At 36.0% G+C, this 24,699-nt stretch overlaps 1 protein-coding gene across 8 annotated transcripts in view; it reads right to left on the bottom strand.

Moving 5' to 3' along the window:
- The window catches only part of ACAP2 (ArfGAP with coiled-coil, ankyrin repeat and PH domains 2), a 68,244-nt gene that overhangs the window by 19,717 nt on the left and 23,828 nt on the right, over positions 1 to 24,699 (bottom strand). For 3 of the 8 annotated variants that reach the window (XM_037406547.1, XM_037406552.1, XM_037406551.1), the window contains exons 5-12: positions 21,741 to 21,799; positions 21,074 to 21,257; positions 18,753 to 18,797; positions 17,561 to 17,656; positions 12,948 to 13,022; positions 11,529 to 11,540; positions 6,055 to 6,167; positions 2,415 to 2,435 (exon numbers count right to left, since the gene is read on the bottom strand). In XM_037406547.1, the coding sequence (XP_037262444.1) occupies positions 2,415 to 2,435; positions 6,055 to 6,167; positions 11,529 to 11,540; positions 12,948 to 13,022; positions 17,561 to 17,656; positions 18,753 to 18,797; positions 21,074 to 21,257; positions 21,741 to 21,799 (605 nt within the window). The remainder of the gene's footprint in view (positions 1 to 2,414; positions 2,436 to 6,054; positions 6,168 to 11,528; positions 11,541 to 12,947; positions 13,023 to 17,560; positions 17,657 to 18,752; positions 18,798 to 21,073; positions 21,258 to 21,740; positions 21,800 to 24,699) is intronic. The other 5 variants (XM_037406550.1, XM_037406554.1, XM_037406553.1 and 2 more) reach the window with 3 other exon arrangements.

The raw sequence follows: 24,699 nt of genomic DNA, 5'->3' as shown, positions 1-24,699 counted from the left end.
AAAAAAAAAGCTGCAAATATAATCATCATTTCTAGGTCTTCTGGGGATGCACAAAATGAAAGCTAATCAATCATCACTGGTTTTGAACTGGCAAAAATGGAGGGAATGCAAAAAATAATTCAGCCCTGCAGTGAAATTTACACTTGTTTGGTTTGTTCAGGGTTTTAATCATCACAGCACAATTCCTCAATTGTCTCAAATACCCCACTTAAATGACCCATCACACTTTCTGCACTGCCTATTAGTTTAACCAGTAACAGTATACAAAACACTGGATCACAATCTATCTTGTTATTGTCTACAGGCTGTTGAACTTCAAGCTACAGTTTACCACAATTAGTAACAAGAGGGCTCCATATACTTAATCCAACCACCACAAGCCATTCATGAAAAGAAGCACACAAAGATTAAGTAAAACTAGATATACAAAAAAAAAGTTAGATTCAAAACAGAAAATCTAGTATTTGTTAGAAAAGTTAGTACTTAGCAGACAGATGAGATTCTACCTTTTAACAACTAATGTTTTCAAATGTTGTGCAGATATACTTGATTTAAAAAGCAACAACAGGACCTTCTTTTAATGCTGGATTTCCAATATAATGACGGTCATCTTTTTGGGTTAAGATAACTGAACAGAATAATGCAAAAACTACTTTTTCAATTTATTAACAGCAGTAGTCTTGGTCACTGCTATTTAAAAGATGTCACCTTTACCTTCTGTTTAAAAAACCCAATATGCAGTAATGAAGCCTCAAATGGGAGCATAAGGCAGGTTATTTATTGCTAATATTTAAATAGGTCACTCAAAAAAGCAGACCAGAAAAGGAAAATGAACTCCAGCTTTTTTAATGTGCTTTTTTTGAACATAAAGCCAAACATAAAACCACAAAAATCAGTGTTTAAGTGATAAAGGAAAAAAAATGCAGCTTTGCTCCAAGGTAACATGTAAATGGAGCAAATCTGTGATAATGGCCTTTGGTAGTGCAATTAACTTCATTAATGTAATGCCATGCTTCATTTGTTCTACAGCTAAATATTTAGCTAGTTACTAAAATAAACAAGATCCAATCTGATCAACTGGATATAAGTGAGCACACAGATCATAAAACAAATTTGTGTCATCTATAAAGCCTAATCTAGAAGTTTTCAAAGTATTCCAACCCCTTTTTCCCTAGTAAAGAAATTTAATCTGCTTAAAAGAACTTTCCAGTCCAGCAAAGTAGTTTGGGGGTTTTTAGTTTATTGTGGGATTTTGGGGGGTTTTGTTGTTTTGGGTTTTTTTTAAAGAAAATTTTATTGAACAAGATGAACAATTTAGAACATAGTACATCTTGTAGATGACACTTTTGAAGTATATGTCAACAGAAAAAAACAAGTTGAGGCATTTTATTGCATGCTTGAAAAAAAACCAGAAGTGGCAGGCTCACCTCCAACATGTCAGCACCACAGCACTTTTATTCAGGCCAAAACCTTTGAATTATTTCATTTTAACTGAGTACCATCAATAAACTTCACTCATTACTGTAGGAAACAGACTGCTGGGGCTCTACAGCAATAACAGCCAGGAACTTCTGAGGTACAGTTTAAGTACTGAAGGTGGTTATAGGGTATACTACATCTATCCTGTTCTAAGAATTAGTAATTCTTAAACTTTTAGGCAACAGATGTGCAATAAGTACCGACCATTATCCAAGTTTCTTTAAATGCATCAATCTGTCAAAATTGAGAAGTGTGGTGAAGGAGAAAACATACTTGGGGTCTCAAAGTAGTTTGCACTGCCTCATTCAGCACTGCTTATGTATAGGTGTTTGGGTTTAGAAACTGAATTTTTTCCATCATTTATACCTACACAATTCAGAAGAGTATTCATTAAATAAGAAGCCATACAAAATTAATTTAAAAACATTTCGGATTTCTGAGAACCGAGAGCAATACCCAAAAGAAATAGAAAATTTAAATAATTTGAATTTTACATAAAAAAAAAGAATCATGCTTATTGATTCTCAAAAGGCAACAGTGTTCTTCAGTAGTTGCTATTAGCATGCAAATAAAATAGAGTGATTAAGAATGCACAACATTTAAAAGTTACATCTCTGCTTCCAGTGCAGTTGGCAAGAAAAATCTCACCAACTTCAACTGGAAAAAAGTCAAAACACTGATCTTGTACGCTCAGAAGTTTGAGTGCAGAAACTTTGCTTTAATTCCTTTTTAGCTGAAACTAGATCTTTTTCAATTCTTTTAGAAGTGTTGAGTAGCACATACACTGGCATCCGAGGCAGAATCCTTCTGTTATTTTCTTAGACTAAGCCACTTGTACATCCATTGCAAGTAATCAAAATTAAATGCAGGGTTAATTAAGAGCTTTTTGCGTGCCAAAGAAACATTGGGAAGGTATAAAAGAAGCTGGTTGGTACCTGATGTGATCTGGCTTTTTCCTGTCATGTGAAAAAATGGGGTAGGATTAAAACATAAGGGAAAGGAGCAGAAGGAATGAAAAATGCAAAATAAGCAAAATAAGCAAAGAATTAGCATGATCTGAAAATACAGCAGAATTAAAGAGGAAAATATTTAATGCATCCAACCTAAAAACTATTCAGAACATACTAGTGTTTAATAAATGCTTTTCTCCCTACACACATTTATTCACACGTATCTTTCTTCATGACATGGACTTATTTTTCATTTGAATTTCTAGGAACCATAACAGCTTTCACCTACTGCTCCACAATAAACACACCTGATTTCAGTTCCTGATGTCCCAAGAAAAATCACGTACAATAAGATATAATTTACAGATAGACATACATTCAAACTAATAGGTCTCCATACCTGCTACCGTAAGGCTTTCCAGTATAAAGATATCATTTTGATTCCACCGAAGTATATTACCTGAAATACTCATGTACATTAAACACTATCCGTTTAGTCACAATAAAAAGAGATTGCAAAATGTCCAGCAATCTCACACAGTAACACTGAATAACAAATAGCTTGAGGTTTACTTCCTAACCTGCTCAAACACTACTTGTTTCTCAAGTCAGTGTCTTGCAGAAGTATACCAAGAACAGGAAAATTGATGCAAAAGGTTGAAAAAACTGACGTCTTGAGACAACAAAATCCAAGCTGTCAGCTGCCCAATGAAGAAACACCATCCTAGCAAGAAATTAGCTTGGACTGGAAACAAAATGTGTTTTAATTCGTTAGAACAGAGTTGTCGCCCTTCAAAGGGTTGCATTATATGGTTTTGATTTTTTTTCTCCCCCAGCAACCAGACTTCCGAGGATAATCCACTAAGGTGTCCATGGATTCACTGACCAAGATGTACACACAGAAGCATCTCAATTCTCTAATCTGTTAGCTAGAATCATGCTGATGTGTGTCACACCCAGACAAAAATCAAGTGTACTATTTCCTTTTCTCTTATGGTTTTAGCAAGTATAGCAAGTGTAGACTAATAGTGGTAATTGCAATGATTTCTGGTGCCTTTAATTCAGTCTTAAAGGACTACTTAAAAAGGATCATCAAAATATCAATTGATACCAACAGAGGGGGGAAAAGAGGAACTACCATTGTAAATACGTATTGTTACTGACAGTGCAAGTAACAGTTAGCAAGGAAGATCAGTTGCCATTGCCCTAGGTTCAGAACATCAGGAAATTCCAGTATTTCTTTTAGGCAAATTCTGCTGGTTTCGTTTCAGCTGGTTGATCTTATACCCACCTCCCCCAAAGATGGGCATATAATGAAGCAGCAAACCCCTATCTGATAGGAACACTGAAAGTATCTTCTCTGTCTTAAGGTCTCTGACTTCAGCTCTGAATTCCCTCATACAAAACAGGTAATTCTCTAAAAGTTTCCTCCTTGGTAGTTCATTGTACATTTTTACGCACAAAACAGTTTAATGCACTGAGACAGTCCTTTCTTATATTCTACCTAGCAACTGGAAAACCACTCATCACTAATATATGGTAAACTTTAATCAGCAAGCAATTTAATGTAGCAAGCAATTACAAATATATTCAAAAAATAAGAAAATAGTCTCTTTTTATTAAACCATGAAAAATTAGTTCAGAAAGTAATAGTTGTCTTCATTAAAGTGGTCTTAAATATGTATTTTTATGTATGATAACACTACTAGTAGTTTCACAACAACTAGTTATGATTTGTGAATGTGAAGTACAAAATTCAAATGATTGAGTTTCTAAACTGTTTATAGATAGCATATCCAATGCTATTCTCTGCTTAATTCTGAAGCATCCAGCTAGCCTATCACAGTGAGATAAACTATCAAGAATCTAAGACTAAAAAAGGTTAAAGGTTTAGCTTTATTAAATACTCCTGTGACAAACAAACAGAAGAAAAAGCTATAGGCAAATATAAATTATATAGTAAAAGTAGGTAGCTTTGACTTGTTACCTAACTCTTGGCTCTCAAATAACTTACAGATTTGAACATATGTAATAAAAAAATACTCAAACAAAAACTTAACCTGAAAGAATGTCATTTGTATCTTGATTTAATTACAACTTCCCTCTATTTATCTTGTGTCCATTTAAGTTTCCAACATACAGAAACTAGAGAGTAGGATTTAAATAAAAGTAACCACCTTAAGGTAAGATACATGTCCAGCATCACTAGGTATGAAGCCATGCGGAAGAAAAATATTTCTCAGCTACCTTCCCATACTCCTGCTTTGCTCCCTCCTGTCACCTCCCCACAGAGCAAGGGCTTCATGCTATCCAAAAGAACCACCCAGATGTGAGTCAGTTTTGCCTTATCAGTAGGCTGCAGTCAATCCTGCAAACTACCTTGCAAACAGGACTCTTTCAGCCTGTTGAGAAACCAATAAAGGACAATCTCCTGCACTGTTACTGCAGATTTTTGTCAGTTAGTGCTTACACTAACATTTTACATCACACCAGAAACACTCTTTTGAAGCACATTTCCCAGTTTTCTCCTTTCACTCTCCTTTGATGCCTTGCAGGTTTGTCCCCGAGAACTCAGAATTCTGCTTGGGTGAAACTAAGCCAGAATGTACATTACAATTGCAGATGGATAATCAGACCACAGGACCAGACTAGAAGCAGTCAAAAGCAAAATCCCTTGAACTAGTTGCACATGATTTGCTAATCCAGATAGTCTTACTGACGCCAGTGGCCCCCTCATCAGTCTCTGGATTTAAGTGGAGTAATCCCAACTTGTCATAGACTTGTAATGTTCCAAGATGCTCAAGGAATGATAGAAGAATTAAGGTTGGAAGGGACCACGTATCTCAATGCACATTCTGGCCTTTGAAACAAGCAAAGAGCTTAGCAGAAGCACTGCTGAAAAAATTGCAGAGCATAATCCAGTAAAAAGAGCTCTCTATCACAACAAACCAACTTCAAAATTCAAGAACCATATCCAACTATACTGTAAATGCTCCCGAATATATAATATTTCCTTGAAAAATGTATACATCCTTGGAAATACAAGATAAATCCTGTTCAGGGAGAGAAATATTTAAACAATAGTAAAATATACATTGTTAAAGAAGCATGACTAACAACATATTTTCAATTCCCAACAGGACCATCAAAACCACTAAACAGAAGTCATTGCACAGGACAGGAATTGTAAAGGATAACAGTTATGCATTTCTTTCGGGAAAAAAAACTCAAAACTTCAGTCCTTCACTGTGTTGCCCTGCTTCCAATAGCTACACAACTTCCATTTTACTTTGTCCTTGTAACACTTATTTTCCCAGCACATACATTCACCTGGCTTACTGTACATAATCAGAAGGGTTGAAACAGAGCAATTCTTAAGTAAAGGATTTCCATACACAGGACTTCTCCACACTAATATACACTCTTAGAAAAAGGCTTGCAAACAACTAGACAGAAAATAAGGAAAAATGGCTTTGGACTGTCATCTCTACATTAATTAAGAGTCATCCAAGTGTTCTGTCAAAACTGTGGAATCTGTGAGTTGCATAGGTTATAAGTCAGACCAGAGTTTAGCTTAACAAGCAGTATCTTAATAAGCTAGTAAATAGAAGTTCTGAATCATTACCTGTTCCATGTCTTGAAGGCATTGCTGGCTCGCTTAAATAGATAACCTTCCATAACAATACCATTGGCTGCATCTACATTGTATTCTAGTTTAGTATCATCACTGGAATAATCCTAGTACAAAGGAACAAGACAATAAAAAACACATTGCAGTTTCAAATGAAACTTCCAATACGGGCAGTATTAACATCAAAAAAGAGTAAACATTTAGGAATAATGTTTTAATTACAACACTTATTAGTGAAGTCATGACTTAATTTTTATATTTTTTTTTTTTAAATCGTTTCTAGGAGATTAGAATGCTGAAGACTTTTACTTTACCTACACACCAGGCGAAATTCTTGCTCGGGTATTGGTGACCTTTGTGGCCAAGTAAAACACAAACATAACCAATAGAGCATCTGATGCTTCAACTGCCTGCTCAAATGGTCTCACATATATTCCAAAGAAATGGAAGAGTAAGACAGAGGAAAATAAAGGGGCAATGGGAGTTTGGAGTCAAAACTGAGAAGCAACTGCAGCTTGTTGCAGACAACTGTAAAGAGCCAGCCATCCTTTAGCATTTTCTTCAGCTTTGTCATCTTGACAAGTGAGCCAGATCAAAACTTAGAAGATAAGTAACCAAATAAAGATGACTCTATCAGTTACCTCTAAATTAAAGCAGTCAGGGTGCTGGCAATGATGACAAGCTTAGCAGTAATTTTTTCTTTATGATCTTTGACAAGAATATGAAGCTAGATGTAGGACAAGGGAAGATACATTTCGATCAATCTAGTAAAAGTGATAACAGTTAATAACAGCTTAACAAATTTTAGAAAGGTTACTGCTTTGCATCTCCAAAGGTAAATAGTAATACATGTGGTGATAATTTGCTTTTAAATCTCATCTGAAACAGCATGGACTCTTCCCAGCGCAGTATGGAGCTCAGGTATTCAGTCAGTGGGAGGCTACAGCTACTAGAGGTGCATGAAAAAGCACACATGGGAAGATATCACTTATGATAAGCTATGTCCAGTTATCTAAATAATATCCATATTATTTAATTTCACTGTTAGTGTAATATATCCTTAAAGCAGACCAGCAACTTCTTCCCCTTCACTAGGGCAGAAGACGCACACCACTGAAAATTAAGTTTCAGAACAAAAAAAATCTGATCAAATACTAAAAATGCAGGACATTATGAAATGTCAGTCCCCCATACCTTCAGCAAGTACTTTTTGTAAATTGAAAACATCAGCTTTGTGTGAAAAGAAAATCTCTGCTTTGTACTTTGCTCCTTAGGAATTTATCTATACATAGGGGAAAAAGAGGCTATATAAAAAAAGTCAGCTTCAAAACCAATACCATTAGCCCTTTCTAGTAGTCCAGCCTGTACACAACTTCTCTGCTACGCACAATGTTTACTCTTATACATGCAGATGGTTTGGTTCAACATAAGGTTAATTAAACAAGACAGTGAAGTGGTTACAAATATCAAACAGGCCCGCTATACTCCCAGGCAAGCACAGCACCAAAATCCATAAAATTACTCAGAGTGTTTTCAGCTATTACCAATCTGAATAGAATAACTAGATTTGAAATGTTAAATCTAGATTTTTGTTAATTCACTGGCAGAAGATGAGTGCAAAAGCAGGAATTCCAAAAGAAAATGGAACTATCATATCACTACTATATATTGATCTGAATAAACATATAGGTTGCAAATAAAAGCTTCTCAAAAATCACAAACTTGCAATTTATTATTCAGCATTTAATAACTCCATTTTCTGCCTGTTTTCTAGATCAGAACATGCTGAACATTGAAGACCATTAAGCACAAGCAGCCAAATATCACAGTACAATTTTAACTTTGTATTTCACAACTTATGACACAAACATTGAGTGTTAAAAGTCCCTTCTGTTTTCTTATCCTCTCCAAATTTAAAAAAAAAAAAAAAAAAAGAGAGAGCAAACCCCTAAAGCACAGATTTAGGCATGCTGATGTCACACCCCCTCCCTCCCCAAAAAACTGATAAATTACTCTAACTTACCAGCTCCCAAACATAATGAAACCTGCTAAAGATTTGCATCTTCCTAGTGATGCCTGCAACTCCTTGTGTAGTGAAAGATAACATACATTCCCTTGGTCTTTTCTGTCCAAACTACTATGTAATCACATTTTCCTTCAGGTTTGGAGAACTGCTGCAGAAAATGCAACTGTTTTTTCCAATGAATCTAGATACACGCTTCCAAGACATATACAAGCATGACAGCAAAACTCCTTGCAAACATTTATCATGCTACACACTCAGCTCAAATTGTCTAAAATACTGAACCTTCCTCATGAAGTGCCCCAGTATCATTTTTAATGGCTTCCCTGATTGACTTCCACCTTTATAGAGGAGATTAAGATGCAAGAGTATACAAACAAGTGTTCAATATTTTCCTAACTATACAGAGCAGACTACCAGCTGCGGGGAGGAGGGAAGGAGTAAAGCTTTTAAGTGCTTTATCCATAAAACTTCATTGATAAAAGTTGTGGTCAGGAAAGAAATTGAACAAACAAGCAAGAAACTTCACAATTCATTTCAATTAAAAGGATAAAAGCAGAAAAAAGAACTAGGCAAGTTGTGTCTGATTTTATACTCTCTGCTATTTTGTAATTAAAGGATAGGAGAAAAGCAGTCACATTATAGTTTATTTTTATCTTGGTGCATGGAAAAGTTTAGTGAATCACAAAAAATAATCAGGGGGTGGAGAGAAATACATCCATATCTTTCCAGTGTCCTGCATAAGAGAATCACATGTTAATAAACCCAGCTGCTTTATGTGATTCAGAATTTTGTATTCCTTAAGCAAACAGGCAGCTAATAAAGACTGACTTTTAAACATAAGTTAACTGCTAATTAGGCGTCAGTTATGACTAAAGTACCTAATCAGAACTAAGAAAATGAAGCCAGTATTATGACAGTTACACTGAAGTGCTGTATCGCACATTCCATTCAGTTCGAAGGGAAGATGATCTATGGCTTCTATTCTGATACTTATTTTTCAAGGCTGGTCAGCTACTGGAAAATAAGTATGTAGAAGTGGTTTATTTAAGTGAAGCGTATAGCATGCTTACATGCCTTTATCCCCCCATCCCCCTCTTTTTCTTTAAATGTCCATAAGAGATAGCAAACCAGCCAGCAACTGAAAAACTTACATTTCCACAATTAAAACTCATCTGCCAGGTCACAGAACACCTATTTTACTTGACAAAGTTTCAATGAATGCGTTTTCACGTGAACTTACAGATTTATCACACATACTGGATTTATTTCATAGCTTGCATGGTTTCTGTTTCTCTACATATAATTTTCTTTTTACCAAAACATAAACCCCCATACTTTTCAGCAGCATTTACTTTCAATATGAAGACTGCTAGCAGGTTACGAAAGCTATTCAAGCCATTTTATCAGTAGATTGCATGGAGTGTGAATATCACCATTTTAACACCGAATATGTATTTGATATGCTTTTTACTTTAGAAAAGCAGAATTTTTTGAAGTTTTTAAAAAAGCAGTAAGTGGGGGAACACAAGTACCAAAGAAAACTCTAATCTGAAAAATTAATCCAGCATATACCAAGCAGAAGACACTAACAGTGCAACCCCCCTTGTTTAGAAAGTTGCTTCCATTCCCTTCCCATTGGCAAAAGAAATGTTTGTCATGCTTAAGTTGAAGTCCCTTGAGAAAAGGCTTAGAAAGAACAACAGCCCCAACAAGTAACAAAGTTTATATTCCAGGGCAAAGTGAAAGGCGGCAACACAGCCATTGCGCATACAGGTCACTTGAGATACTATCAGATCTTTGTTTTTAGAGACATGAATTAGTTAGCATTACTACACAACAGCAGTTCTGGTTTACGCCTGCTTTATGATTCTGGTAGCATCTGGTTTCCTATCACTTTGCTTACTCATGATGTTAAAAATTTTCAAATCATTCTCACTCCAGCTGTTTCCTGAGCAGTTCTTCGGATGCAGGGTTTTCCGGGTTTTTGTGGGTTTTGTTTTTTTTTTTTTAAGGAAAAATGGATTTGAATACAACAAAGTATTTGAAGTTCAATGCAAACATTTTTCCTGTATTATTTCCCTCATTTTAGAACAAAATATTACCTTTGTCACAAAACCAAAAAGCCATAATGCTATTTACAGGTCCAATAGATTTTAAAATTATGTCTTAATTCATTATGTTACTACAGCAATGGGCTGCAAACTGCTCAGAAAGCAAGAGTTATGTCTTAAGTGATATTCACACTGATGCCATTCTTGATATGAATCTTTCCCTATAAAAATATATTGCAAAAAGTTCCCAGAATCATGACATTTCTAGATTAATCCACAGTATGTGTTGCTCCAGAATAGTAAGAGGGGTTTTTTCCATATACAGAAAAAATAAAGACTTGTTTCCTACAAATTTGCTGAGTATATTAAACACACAAAAAACATCAGACATCAGTTCTCTTAAAATAGAAATCAAACTACAGTGGTGACCAAGCCCTTCCATGACTTTTGTGTTAGTCTCTCACAACAGCCTAATTTAATAGGATGATGATTACAAAGAAAAGTGAGATGAATTAATGCAATTATTCTGCATGCATATGCACATATATGCAAACACAGGTAGTGGGTGCGTAGGTGTGTGCACATGTGCACTTACCTATACATTTCAGAAAAGGAACTGTTCTTTATCCACACAATGAAGAAAAGGCATCGTTCTGAAGCATTAGATTAAAACTTCAGTATATTAAATGTATATATACCTCATGTAATATTAAATACAAGAAGCCGAAGTCTCGTAGTTATACAACATGGAAGGATTTGGCACTGGAAGATTTTAGAACACATGCCTAAGAGGAAGCCCAGTGAAAAGCAACATGACAAGCCATGAGAAGAGAATAAAGAAAAAGGTTGCCATGCCGGTCAGATTGACTAGATGACAAATAATGATATAAAGAACAAGATCCAAGGTCTAAGGCAGTTCAAGATTCTGAAATCCTGACGAGCTGGAAGCAATCTTGGTGGGAAGGTTGGGAAAAGCGAGTAGGAGGAGACAAAAAACAGACAACACTATTTGAATACGAAACCAAGAAAATTTGACAAGCTGTTAAGAAGAATCTCCAGCAAAGCATGCCCTCCAAAGCCTAGATGCATTAATCCAGGCATTATCACAAAAATACATCAGTGACTTGACTGATAAGGACAGGAGACAACATACACAACTTGAAACACAGAACTTTAGAGAACATACAATCCAATCTGACTACCCTGATTATACTTTAGAGACAGCATAAAGTTATCATTCAATTTAAATAAGGAACAATATATAAATAACCTCATTATGATTGCCACCTGTACTAGAAACCAAGAATATTTAAATTACACACTGATACAGGTTATTAAGTTTCATGAAGCTTACATTTCAATAACCATTGATATTATTAGAAACAGTTTACCTGTAAAGCAGCCTTTAGCAGCATTTGAAGAAAAAACAAAATCTGTAAAGACCATTGGCAACAGCAATGACCAATTCACAGCAATAAGTTATTATTTCTATGGCAAACCAAAAGATAATTGCCCATAACTTACATTCTCCACCAAGCACTGCTGTTCTCTAACAGTAAAACCCTCAACTACTGCCCACTCCTGAAACTAGGCCTATTGAGCCCAAACAAATTAGAATTTGAGTATCAATGTTAATTCCAGTTCCATCTCTTTCTAATCTCCCCTCCTTCTTCCCCTTCCTTGCCAGCAGTTATCTCCTGTCTGCCTCCAAACACAGCACATCAGCGCTACCCTAAAACTCATCATTGCATCTGCTCAATGTCACAGTTAGAGCAATCCTAACACTTCCCACCAACTCCTGTAGGAACAACAGGATAAAGTGACAAAAGCATTTTCAGCAACCAAAAACGTTACCTTTTCCCATCAGTATTAATATTGACTCCTACTAAGGCTACCTAAATTATAATCTTAGCATATTTTCATTTCTGAATTTACTCATCAGATTTCACTTACACTAGGCTGTTTTGGTTTGGTTTTTTTTTTTTTATTTATTTTTAATTTATGCCACCTGAACAGATACAGAATGTATTTGAATGAGAGTAAGTAGTGTTGCATTACCTTTAAACTGGTATCTAATCCCTTTCAAAAGTACCTGCAGTATTAGCTCGCTACCGGAGAGTTCAGTGGAAATATTTTTAACTTCTAGCATTATACCTGCAAAACCAATACTGATCTAGAGCTTCTGAAACATCCAAACTGAAGTCATTCCCCCCACAACATGAATTATCTACATTTTTCTCAACAAGCAAAAATAATTACTACACATACAAGTAAGCCCAAAACAGCAATTTAATGTTATCACTGTTGTATTTGTGTAGAGTTGAACACCATACATTAGACAGCCTTTACAAAAGTTTACTTTCACTCTTTATATGCAATAGCAGCTACCTACTGCCTCAAAGTGCTGCACTCTTACTTGGCACAGTCCAGAAAATGATATATACGACTGTAGAACTGTGCAGCATATACACCGATTCTACACACGCAGAGGAAGGAACAATAGCAACTTCTACAACTATACTGAATCAAAGATGTAATAAGAATTAAGAGCTCTAATGAAATGTTAGAGTCCCAGCATTCAGAGAAATTACATTGTTCTATTCATGTTTCAGTCAAAGCTAAACATAATGTTCTGCTCTGTAATACAAAATTACTATCTGCAGCCCAACCCTACACATAATATGTGTAGCCTATTACTCTGCACTAAGGATACAATCTCTCACAGTTCAATGCAGAGACACACTGCTGGGGAGAGATGCTAGAGATACAAATATGTGTGTGCAATCTGCCTTTTACATTCTCTCAAGTACCTTTTGTTGAATAGTGGAGTGCTTTTGCTCCATATCTCTCTTCTCCTTTGCAGCATCTACAGCCAACTGATCCAGCTGTAAAGAGAAACAGAAAATTGGATCTTTAGAAATCAAGAGAAATTTGGCTCAGTAGATTTCATAATGCTGACAAAATAGAACACATTATGTCTAGACACTGCATGGCTTTTGTTTTAGTCGCATAGCATAATTACTCTGGTCACAAAGTGTTTACCTTCAATAACCACTGAAGCCTCGTTTAAAGCACTGCACTACCATCCTAAATTAACCTCTACGAAAGGTGTACATTTCTTGTAAGCCTTAGAAGAAATGTTTCAAAGAACAGCATGGTGCCAAGCATATGCGACTCTATACCGCATTGGTGCTCAGTCTCTGAAGAGAATGACTCATGCTTTAGCTGCTCTTTGCTGGCTGACTGGCCTATGCAGCAGCACTGGCATTAGCAGCAAAAACTAGAAGGAGCAAATGCTAGTGATTTTTTCCCCTCCACAAAGCAGGGGAACTGCCTCAACCAGGCTTTTGTATTGATAGTTTTGATGAGGTCACCAGGAATATTTGAGCAAGATGCCTTGAAATCTTATGCAGAACCATTCAATCTGTTACTAGTTTCACAAATAACAACAATATGATTTTGCAAAGAAGAGAGACTGTCAAAACAGAGAAACTTCAAGTTAGCATCCTTACAAAGCCTGTGATAATAAAAAAACCACTACCAAAAACTTGCTGCAAGCATGTCCCATATCTATCTAGCTATTCACATGTCCCATAGCACTAACACATAATTATTTTCCTTTTAAAGCCAGAAGGAAAAAAAAAAAAAAACCACAACCATGGCAGGAAGTTTAAGATATCCCGTAAGAGAGCAAGTCTGGTATTTTGGGGGGGAATTGTGGGTTTGGGTTTTTGGTTTTTTTTTGGGGGGGGGGGGGCATGGTGGTATGCGCATATGTTTGTTTTAATAGACTTTATTGTTTAAATAAGAAATACGGTGAAGCAGAGGAGCAGATGCTGCCTGAAAGACCAATTAGCTTGGTACTTATATGACATGCTATGGAATCTGATTAATTCCTCCCTTAAACAGCCTATAATACAAGAATGCCATTAACCCCAGTCAGTGCATCTTACTGGATAAGAATGCAGATGCAATACTGAACACAATGGTACAGCCTGTAGCTTTACATCTGTGGGACAGATCTCATTTTACTCCTGACCTAGAATGAGGAGACCAGGAACAGTATACAACACCAGATTTCCAGCTGAAGTCAGTCACTTGGCAGAGGGCACAGTATGACTAACAACCTTTAATTCACACACAAACAGGATTGCCTCCACCCACTCTCACAACCACAAGTGAGGACCCCTGCCAACTCTGGTCATTTTCTCCAGCACCGTATTTTCCCTACTTGAAATGATACAAATGGAAGAAAAAAGGGACAATAACTGGCTCTTACATCCTTGTGCTAGACAGTCTCCAATGATGAAGGAGCCATCAGACAGGACATTTGAACTCAATTCCATACTCTCTTAACTCTTGTCTCCCTGATTTCCTCTCTGGATCGAATAGCTATACCAGCACTTTCACACTTTACAGGTATTTGTGAACATAAAGACATGGAAGACTGAAACATCCAGATGTCATATTTATGTAGCTATATGACTTAAAAAATGATAGAAGAGCCGCTAAAACAGAGACTGGGCTGCCATTATGCTCAAAGACTGTTTTGCACCAAGAACCCTGTGAAACCTATGCTTTTACGATAAAGATCAGAACTGGCCCAAGGGCTGTGCAAGACTTTATAGGAGTCAAGTTTCTTGCTAAAATCTCAGATTCAGGAATCTGCACATGGCCCCCAGAAATTATTCTTCCTACCCTGCTAGATGAAACAGAAGGTAGTTGCATTCAGATTAGGGCAATTACCTCTAATTTATCATAACTACAAGTGTTTGAGAATACATTTACCACAGCATGACAAAAAGTTCTGAACAGCAGCTCATTTCATCATTTACTTTTTTACTATCAAGACAGCACTGCACTATTCCAGTTTCCAAGCTCAGACCAGAATTTCTTGTTTTCATTCAGGTGAGCAACACTTCAACAGTCTTAAATAAAAAAGACAGCATACGACTACCAAGAGCTGTGGTCAATCACGCAACTAAACTACCAAAAACCCAGTCATTCTACCACTACTGAATAGTCTTCAAATAATTAATGTTTTTCAAAATACTGCACTTACTGGTAAACGTATTTTCATAAACATATAGTACTATAAGTGGTACTCTGTAGAGAGCTATGTCAGACTAAAGTGTTTAGCTTTTTGAGTAGTCATGCCTGAATGAAAATTCAAGTAGGTTTTCTTTTTAAACTAATACATTTCACATGAAAAGTGCCAAATACCCTAATTTCCACACAAAAGCTTATATTGCACTTGTGTGCCATTGAAGATTCCCCTACAATGATGTGATTTACAAGTAATCCTACCCTGACCTACAATATCCAGAAAGCAAAACTGCTCATTTCTATACTGTCACGTAAACCAGTTATTTTGAAAATGCAAAACAAAATAATATAAAATTATAATGATACTATTTAAGATCACTTCAATTTTAATAATTCAGGTGCTGTTAAATGTAATTAAGATCATACACAAAAAAATTATCCAGCAAAATTCACCGACAAAGAATCTGACAGTATTTTCAGAAAAATCTAGCAAATCCCTGTTTTATGTCACAACATACCTTCCCTCTGACCTGTTAAAAAGACAGAAGCTTCAACCAATACAAACTGCAAAGCCACTAAAAGTTCAAGTTTAAGCTATTTATTAGTCTGCTTCTGTCACAAAAAACATCCATTACTTATACACCAAAGTCTGCCACAAAAGAATAATTCAGCAAGTTGTACAATTTAAGGGTCTTCAGTCTATCTTTGCTCTAATTACAATGTATTTTAAACACTCTCAGCTTCGGATTTTCTAAATTTAACTCTTTCAGTTGCTATGATACCAGCACCAAAATGAATGTTACACAATACTCCTTAACAGATCAAGCAAAAGGATGACCAGCCATTCAGAAGTAATCTTGCGTTCCTCATTCAAATAATCTCAATAAAATGGAAATACTAAAGCCTGGCTGGTAGCACAAAACATTACCAACTCCATAGCTTTTGTTTTCTTTCCCCATCCCCTCTTCTGCAGAGGTACAGGATACATTCTGTACTATCAAAACACTACATTTCAACAATTACAACCCAAAATGGAAAGCTATAAAAGAACAAAAAGCACAACTAAGGACAAAGTTATATGCACCTGAACTTTTCAAGTGCCAATATTACACCAGACAGGGATGCTGCTGTACAGTCACTTCCCTTCTTGATGGCAGTGCCAGCTCAAGCAGCTTCTCTCTCAGCTCCATCACTTGCCATATGCATGCACACACACAAGCACACACCTCCCTGACATGTGTTTGTACAAGTAATTAAGACCCACAGTAACCTGACTGGGGACTAGTCTAGCAGGAAAATTACTATTTAGACATTTGACTATTGGAGTGATTTTCTACCGTTCCCTATCTGCTTCACTGCACAGACACAGAAGCAGGTTGCAGGGCACAGATGACAACAGCGCTGTGGCAAGAATAACCAGCTCAGGACAATGTCATTTCTTAGACATTCAATAGCAGATCTACTTGAGATGAATGCAAGTTTCTGCTGTCATTTAATTGCTTTTGTGTCTGGACAGACACTTTGAATTTGGGTTGGCTTTGTTTTGTGGATCAGGCTGGGAAGTGGTAATAGAGGGTTCTGCACCAGTGCAGTCGTTGCAAATCCTTAAATAGAGAAGAAAAAAAAAAATAATAAAGTGTTGGACAAGTATTTCCAGGCCCATCCAACTTGCACTGAAAACAAGTCAAAACACTGCTGAGTCTCCTCCCTGCACCACAGACCGATCTTCAGTTGAATACTGTATGTTCTTATATATTTTGTATAACCATTTTCAATGTCTGCTGTGTGCAGTTGGCTGTGGTCCACCTAACCTTTTCATGAGTCCGTCACTGAAAATGCAGAATTTGTAATTGTGTGTTCTTAAACTACAAAACTAGGCAAGAAGGATTGATTCACTGTATGAATTCAGTTTTGCACTACTTAAAACAGAAATCTGATTTTACTAATCTTAATTACCAACATTCATGCTATTTTTGGCAGACTGCATAATTTATACATAAATATAGTATACAAGTAGAAGGAGAAAGCCTAATCTCCTTTTTATTATTAAAATATATTTATAGCACAAGTCATATACAAAAATTTTAAAAACAAAATAATCCAATGTCCTGAATACCACAGAGTACCTCAAATGCCACTATATGGCTATATTTAAGAACATAAATCCTAAAGGTAGTATTAATTTTAGTGAACAGACAACTTACAGTTTGTAACTATTATCATTCAAACCACTTGCAGTGTATTTTTATGTTTTGTTTTTATCACACTGCAGTTCCCTTTTTGTTGAATAAACCTATGATGTACCCAATGTGTACGCATATATGAGGTTTTCATTCATTCCAGCATATAGCGATGACGTTTTGAAGTAATTTGTTACCTGTGCACCAAGATCTTTCATGTAGGGCTCAAGTTCACTAAAAAGATCATAGCCTTGATGGAAAAAAGCCAGATGGGCATACATAAACGATAACATCTGGAGGGGGAAAAAAAATACATTTTTAAAAGGATGAAATATTTACATGGTATCTGATATTTTACTTAACTAATTCACATGAACAAACTTGAAATACAATTCCAGGGTTCATCTCTGCTCTCATATGCTGCCAATTTTACATCAATATCTCATAGAGCTTCCAATGTCATAAATAAACATGCAAGGTAAAGGCAGCAAAGAACCAAGTCAAAGATCTCAGACATTAGTTAATAAGATTAACCCCATTAACAAAACAAATCTGCTTAAGGGCAGAAAATTACTTCTAATACACATCACCTGAAACTTATCTCCTGTTTAACCAGGACACATAAATTAGAGCAGCTACAGAATACATTTATTAATGATCCAAAACTATAACCTTTATGAACACATAGCCAAGAAGACCGTCCAGTCTTAGAAAAGTTGGAAAGATGCAGAGCAGTATGGCAATCAGCTATAAAGCTGTGATCCAACTAAAGGTTTTGCTATTTAAAAGAATTAAGGAAATTATGGGAGTGCAAATTCAGACACTGGAAAGAAAAGCACCATTTAATTTGGCAGTCTACAGGAAACTTTTTACAGAGATAACGTGAAGCAGAACAGAGAATACAATCAGAAGAAAACTAGCATGCAGATATAGCTGTATATTAGTTTAGCAGATACCATAATAAAGCATATCGTATATCTGCTATTACAATATGCTATTTACATTTTAAAAAAAAATTATTTTTGTGGAAAGAGCTGAATCCATCTTAGAATAGATTATAAGTAGTACTTATTGTTTATAAATGAATATAACAGACCTAAACAGCAGAATTCTTGGCAAAGTTTGACTTTGACCATTAACATACCGAAGTGTCAACAGCAGTGAAAACCTTAAAAATGAGCGTTCCAATCTGAACCAAATGGATTGCCAAACAGTTAAGCATCTATGCCCAGCTATAGTAAAAGGCCAAACTGTCACCAAAGTGCCAGATGTACTGATAATGTTTTGATGGCTAAAAGGACTAAATTTTTAATATACTGCTTTAAAGTCATATTTTTAATTTCAGATGTAATTAAATGTTTTCTATACTGAAAAATATGTCTATCTTACCGATTTTAAGATTTCTGCTCTTCTTTTAGACTGAAGAACATTGATCTAGAAAAAAACAACTTCTATTATTCTACTTGCAAATTTTCCCCACAGAAGTAAGCTTCAAACTACTTCCAAATAATCGTATCAAAGATTAAAACACTGGAAGAACATAACAATATCAAATTTCACAAAGCACTACTTTTTTAAAACAAGATTGCCACAATATTGAAGTGATGCAATCAGAAAAAGCTTGCAGAACTAGAATTTCAGTGATTGACACAACTTTCTCTGATTAGAAGGGAATATACAAGACATCATGTGTTAGCTAGAAGTAATATAATACATCATTCAAGGAAAGAAAATTGGTACCCATTTTCAAGAGACTGAATTCAACATGTTTCAAATACACTTCCTGACAGTATGAGCTAACCCAGACCACCAACTTCATAAAGAAGTTACACTCAGCACCACTGCTGTCTCCTGTCAGGGAAAGGAACCGACAGCAGAAAGTTTATTCTTCCCCTTGGGCTGACATTGTCTAAAGCATCCCAAAACTGGGATATAGCCCCAGCCTCTGAAACAAGCAAGATCAAAATAACTTCAATAAATAACTTCTCATACATATTTATATTTAAGCTATATATATTTGTGCTTTTAAGCCAGCTGTAGTCACTGACAAATGGTGTTGCCCTATAACTTGAAGAATTTCACATTACCTAGAAAAAAAATAACTGATTTTTCACATTCACCTAGTTCCTCTATTCTTGGTCCTTTAATCTCTAAAGGTTGTCATCCAGAACTACAGATTTTAGTTTAAAAGCCCCATTTAGCCAAAACATGCATGTTTTTTTAATTTAACACCTCTATGTCAGTTTAAAATTCCAGAAAAAGAAATAAACTTACTGAAGCTATAATCAAAACCAGATTGTACTTCTGTACTTAAATAGTCAGTATTTTGGAAAACCTACTGCAGCAAAAATAATTAGATTCGTTTGTACAGAACAAAACCTTAATTTGAGAGACAAAAAAAATTAAAAGGTAAGAAAATGTTTAGAAATACAGTTTAAAGCCAATATAGCTACAAAAAGACCATAGTTGTGAAGCTACTTTTCCAGGTGACAAGAGTCACCCAAGTAGAAAGAGCTCCTAAAGCTGAATTCAGTTTTGCCCTCTTTATCTAAGAGATGCTGAAACTTTTCCCTGTTACTTTAAACACATCTTTATCACAGGAACTGCTCATACTCTGAGCATCCGAGTTCCAGAAGGCAAAGGATCTGCAGTTCAATGCACACACAAGGAATTTGACTATAGTAATGACTGCCAGCTTCCCCCGTACCCCCACCCCCCAACTACTTGATGTTAGCATAAATAATCAAGTAGTACATAATTCACATGACTTTTTAAACATCAAAATGAACTTTGTCCTTAGTGTTCAAAAGGCAGGCTCAGTGTTGACCACTGACCATCATCTGTACATTGATCAGATTGATTCCATTTCACTTTATAGGTGACATATGCAATTTAAAGAATAGTTAGTTAACTAAGGTTTAAATAAGCGACTGGACTGTCACAAATCAGTATGATTATGTCTGATATAAAAACAATTTAAAAGGATTTTTCTATGTTTGATCATAAGAGAACCCCAGACCCATTTTAGGAGCCCCCAATCCCTTGTACCATCCTGTTTTGCTGCAGTTGTGGGTAACTATGAAACAGATGAACTGTACGTATTAACAGAAACTTTATTATTATTTCACAAGATTCAAGGTAGTAGGACAAAGAACAACCTCTTGCCACTCTGAGACCCACACTAAAAAGCAAAAGAATAATTACCTTCTTCATTTCCCCTATGGTACAATGCCAAACTCTGAGGCTTCCAGACAAGTCAGATTTGTTAAATAAAACTCAAAGCAAACGGCTGAAATTGTAGTAGTAGCCAACATCCTGTATCAGAATTACCCAGGTAATTTGTATTTCCTAGGCTAGGTTACATTTTCTACTTCAAGTACGTAAGGAACTACAACACAGCCAACTCTAAGTATCAGGCAAATACTGGTGGTGTTTGTTTTTTTTCCCAAAATTAATGTTCAAGTTGGAAATTAAACTCTGTCATTACAACAACAGCACTAAATACCAATGCATTAAGTAATAAGAATGCATCAAGTAAATAAATGTTGCTCAGATTTCACTAAAGAAGAAATTACTTGCAGACCAAGTTATTCCTTTTTTACTGAATCACCACAGCTTCTGAGAAGCTTACACTAAGAACTTCTACAGGACAGATATCTCACTATATGTAACAGACTGTTTTGAAAAGTAACTTCTATTGCTGCACTTACCTGAAGAACATAATCCAGAGCTATGTGTCGAAAACATTTCCGTGTTGCAGTCAAAATATTCGTTGCTTCCTCTACTTCATGTTGCTTATTTCTTTGAACTTGGGCATTTTTTACTAGAGCATTCTCTTTTTCTTCACTAACTTTTTCAAACTGTTTCTTTGCATCTTTAAATTTCCTAATATCTCTAAAAAAAAAGGAAAAGTGGTTAACAAATGAATTCCAAAGCATGAAAAAATTGTTTAAATATACAGTAGACAGACCATGCTCATGACTGTCACTGCTAGTTTCTTTGGTTTCATATTCTTCAAGATGAACTTGGATCAAATGGATATATAAAGTTTGTCTTTCCTCTGAGAAAAGGACACGATTGAAATTTAAATAAAGGCATCTCACACTTACTGGGGAAAAGCTCTGGTAAGCACTTTTTTCCCTAAGCTTAGACAATGACAACATGTAATTAAGATCTGTAATTCATATTATTTCAACATATCTGCAGCTGGATCTAAAGCCTCACTGATTTGGGGTGATTTTGGTCCCGTTTTAATACACAATTCTCAATTTATGACTGCAATTTTCAGGAAACATGTTTCACCAACCTACTCAGATTACATGTTTTTGGATTCTATTTTACCTATAGTTTTCCCATTAAAAGTTCAAATTAACTTACTCTTTAACAAAAGTCTGAAGTTGTGCTTTAATTGATCTTTGGGTTTGGTCAAACAGGATCTGAAAGAGAAGCATTATTATGTAGGTCAATAACTCATGGGTATTCGTAACTTTTCATTTTAGACATACACATGGTTATTATGCAGAATTAGATGAGAATTATTATTATACCAATGTGTGTCTAATAAAAATATTAAACCCTTCAAAGTAGTTTTGAAGCAAATAAAGAAAGAATAAAATAGGGAAAGTAACACAAACCTAATACCTTTTGCTGGTCTTTTCTTAAAGACTGTGGTTATAAGGAGAGACAAGAGCTCCTGCTATCTTATTTTGTCATCCTGACAATATAAGACATGCCCACCTTCATAGAACATGTTTATTACGATTATTATACAGTCAAGAGTATCACTGTATAAACAGCCTTAAAGAAACAACTTAGAATGTTAAGTAACAGCTTCTTTTGATTCTTGCTTTCACAATTTAACCAACAACTAAAAAGACAAATGAAACCATAGAAAGAACATGCCCTTAACTTCCGGCAAAACCACACAGAATGAAATTAATGCTGAAAATGTAACATACACAGGTAATTACTACCATCTCCTTTACATAATATATTTGTAAAAAAACACCCACTGTTGAACTGCTAAGAGGAATGGCTGCTTCTTTTTCTAAGATTAAGCCAGGCCTCTCAAATTTCTTCTGATTTGGGGAGGTGGAGGTGGGGGTGGTTGGGGTGGGCAGAGAACATAATCTATTCATTCAGATTGTAAAGCTTGAGAAATTTATTGAGTTTCCAAGGCCCCAGCATACCTCAATTTTAGGCAACTTAGAATTTCTTGGATGGTAAGAGAAAATACAACCGAGGAATGAAAATGCACACTCCTTTCAGCTTCACATCTGCCCTCTGAGTTTTAGCACAGAATGGAACAGGTTATGAGACAAATCCTTTTGCCACTTACTGTGCAGGCCACAATCACAAAAAAAAAAAAAAAAAAAGAGATGAACAAATATAAGGAAATAGTAGTTGGCCCGTCTGAACAGTATCTTTCCCAAAAGGTAAAGATCTTTAGGCGTTAAATAATTTTATTGAAACAGCAAGTCAAGAACTCAAAGTTCAAGTCAAAAAACACTTTCTTTGGATGTTCTCAGTCTTAGTTTCCCTATTCACAAAATTTGGGAATGAAAAGCCATGCACTGCCAAGTACTGACAGCAAAACCCTTATCAACTTGTTTCTCTTTCTAGAAAAGAGTGACAGAAAGCAAACATGATTAAGTCACCCATTAACAGTGGTACTATATCTTCCATCAGCTCTCCATTTTTTTTGAGGTTTTCAAGACTAAATGGGGTAAAACCCTAAGCGATCTGCTGTAACCTCAGAGCTGACCCTCATGTGGCCTCTTCCAACCTGAATTGTCATGTATCTAACAGTAACACATGGAAAATCCTGTTTGTATTCCCACTTTGGGAAACCAGAAAAAGACTAGAACAGCTAAAGAACTTCTTGACAAGCTGGTAGTCATGCTGGGACTACTCCCACTGGTGACATTTAAGTTTGCCAGTGCCTGAGAAGTGCACCAATCAAGATCAATGCAGAAAGAGTATAACCAGATGGGAACTCAACTGATTAGTGGACTCCCAGAAATATGAGCCTTGCAATTCTCTTTACAGTAATGAAGACAAAAAGTGCAATGCAGAAAAATACATACACATTTTTTTCCTAAAAGAACAGAAAAAAAAAGCGTCCCCATCATGGTCTGACTAGATTTACAGCCTTTCCAACACATTACCTTTGACACACAACCAAATTTAAGAAAGCTGTTATTTGCCATAAGCTGTCAAAGCTACTCCCCCACCAATGAATCAGTGAAGGTGCTGCATTAGTCTGGTTCCTAGCCTTATTTGTAGCAAAGCCTCATATGAGAAAACTGACAGTCATCCAGATCTCAGTGAGACCATCTCCTACCCCTTCCCTCTGGAACAAACCTGCCTCTCCTCCTCCTTCCTCTAGCAGCTTCTCGCTCATGATGACTCTCCTCCTCACCTGATGCTGGTCAACAACAGAGCTGACACTGAGCTAGTAAGTCCTGAGAACTAAACAGGTTCACAAAAAGCAACAAAGGACCACAACGTCTCTGGCAAAGCTCTACATCAGGACCCTGCAACATGCCTCACTTCTTATGTTTGTGACTTTTGGTAAAAGCCCCTGTTCTACTCACTGTGCTTGAACACAGCAAGGAAGGCGATGGGGGGGGGGAGCAGGAAGCAGGACAGAGTAGTCCTACTTAGATCTGCAAATAAGTCTAATTCTTTTAATATGGCTTGTTCTTCACACTCTGCCTTCCAACAGCCCTAAAGGGAGAGCTGTGCTGTGCCAAGTTTTACCAAAGCACTGCAAGCTACAATCATGCAGAACAGTAACAGCAGCAAGAACATAGGACCTAGGTCAGATGTGCCAAAAAGAGCATACCATATAGCAACGACATGGTTAAGAGAGTAACCAGTAGCAAGAAGTGTGAAGAAGTAAAATAGGGACAGCCAACTGGATTTGCCCACTCAATCTAATCTGCAGAAATCACTGACATGGAAGTTAAGACTTTCTCCCACTACTGCTGCTTTGAACATTTGCAATAGCTTCCCTGTATCATCACAGTACTGCAGTTTTCGTTATATTAGGTGTACATATATACACCTCATAATGGAAAGGAAATCCAACTCAAAAGTATTAACCTGTTTCCCTTAGTTTCCCTTCCCTTATAAAAGCATGCATTTTCAAAAAAGTGCCCAATAAGATATTTTTAGAAAGTTACATTAATGCTAACTTAATTTCAGCTAAAGCTGTTTGAATCGCATTCTATCTTATTACATTCTGACCTCCTAGCGGCATTAAAAAAAAAAAATATATATTTAAGGTGTATTTAAAGTGTCCTGCATATTTTCAGCACTTTGGAGACACAAA

The sequence above is a fragment of the Falco rusticolus genome, chromosome 13 (assembly GCF_015220075.1).
Source record: "Falco rusticolus isolate bFalRus1 chromosome 13, bFalRus1.pri, whole genome shotgun sequence".
Lineage (NCBI taxonomy): Eukaryota > Metazoa > Chordata > Aves > Falconiformes > Falconidae > Falco > Falco rusticolus.
Note: the sequence above shows the minus strand (reverse complement) of the source record. Positions and strands in the feature narration are given on the sequence as shown.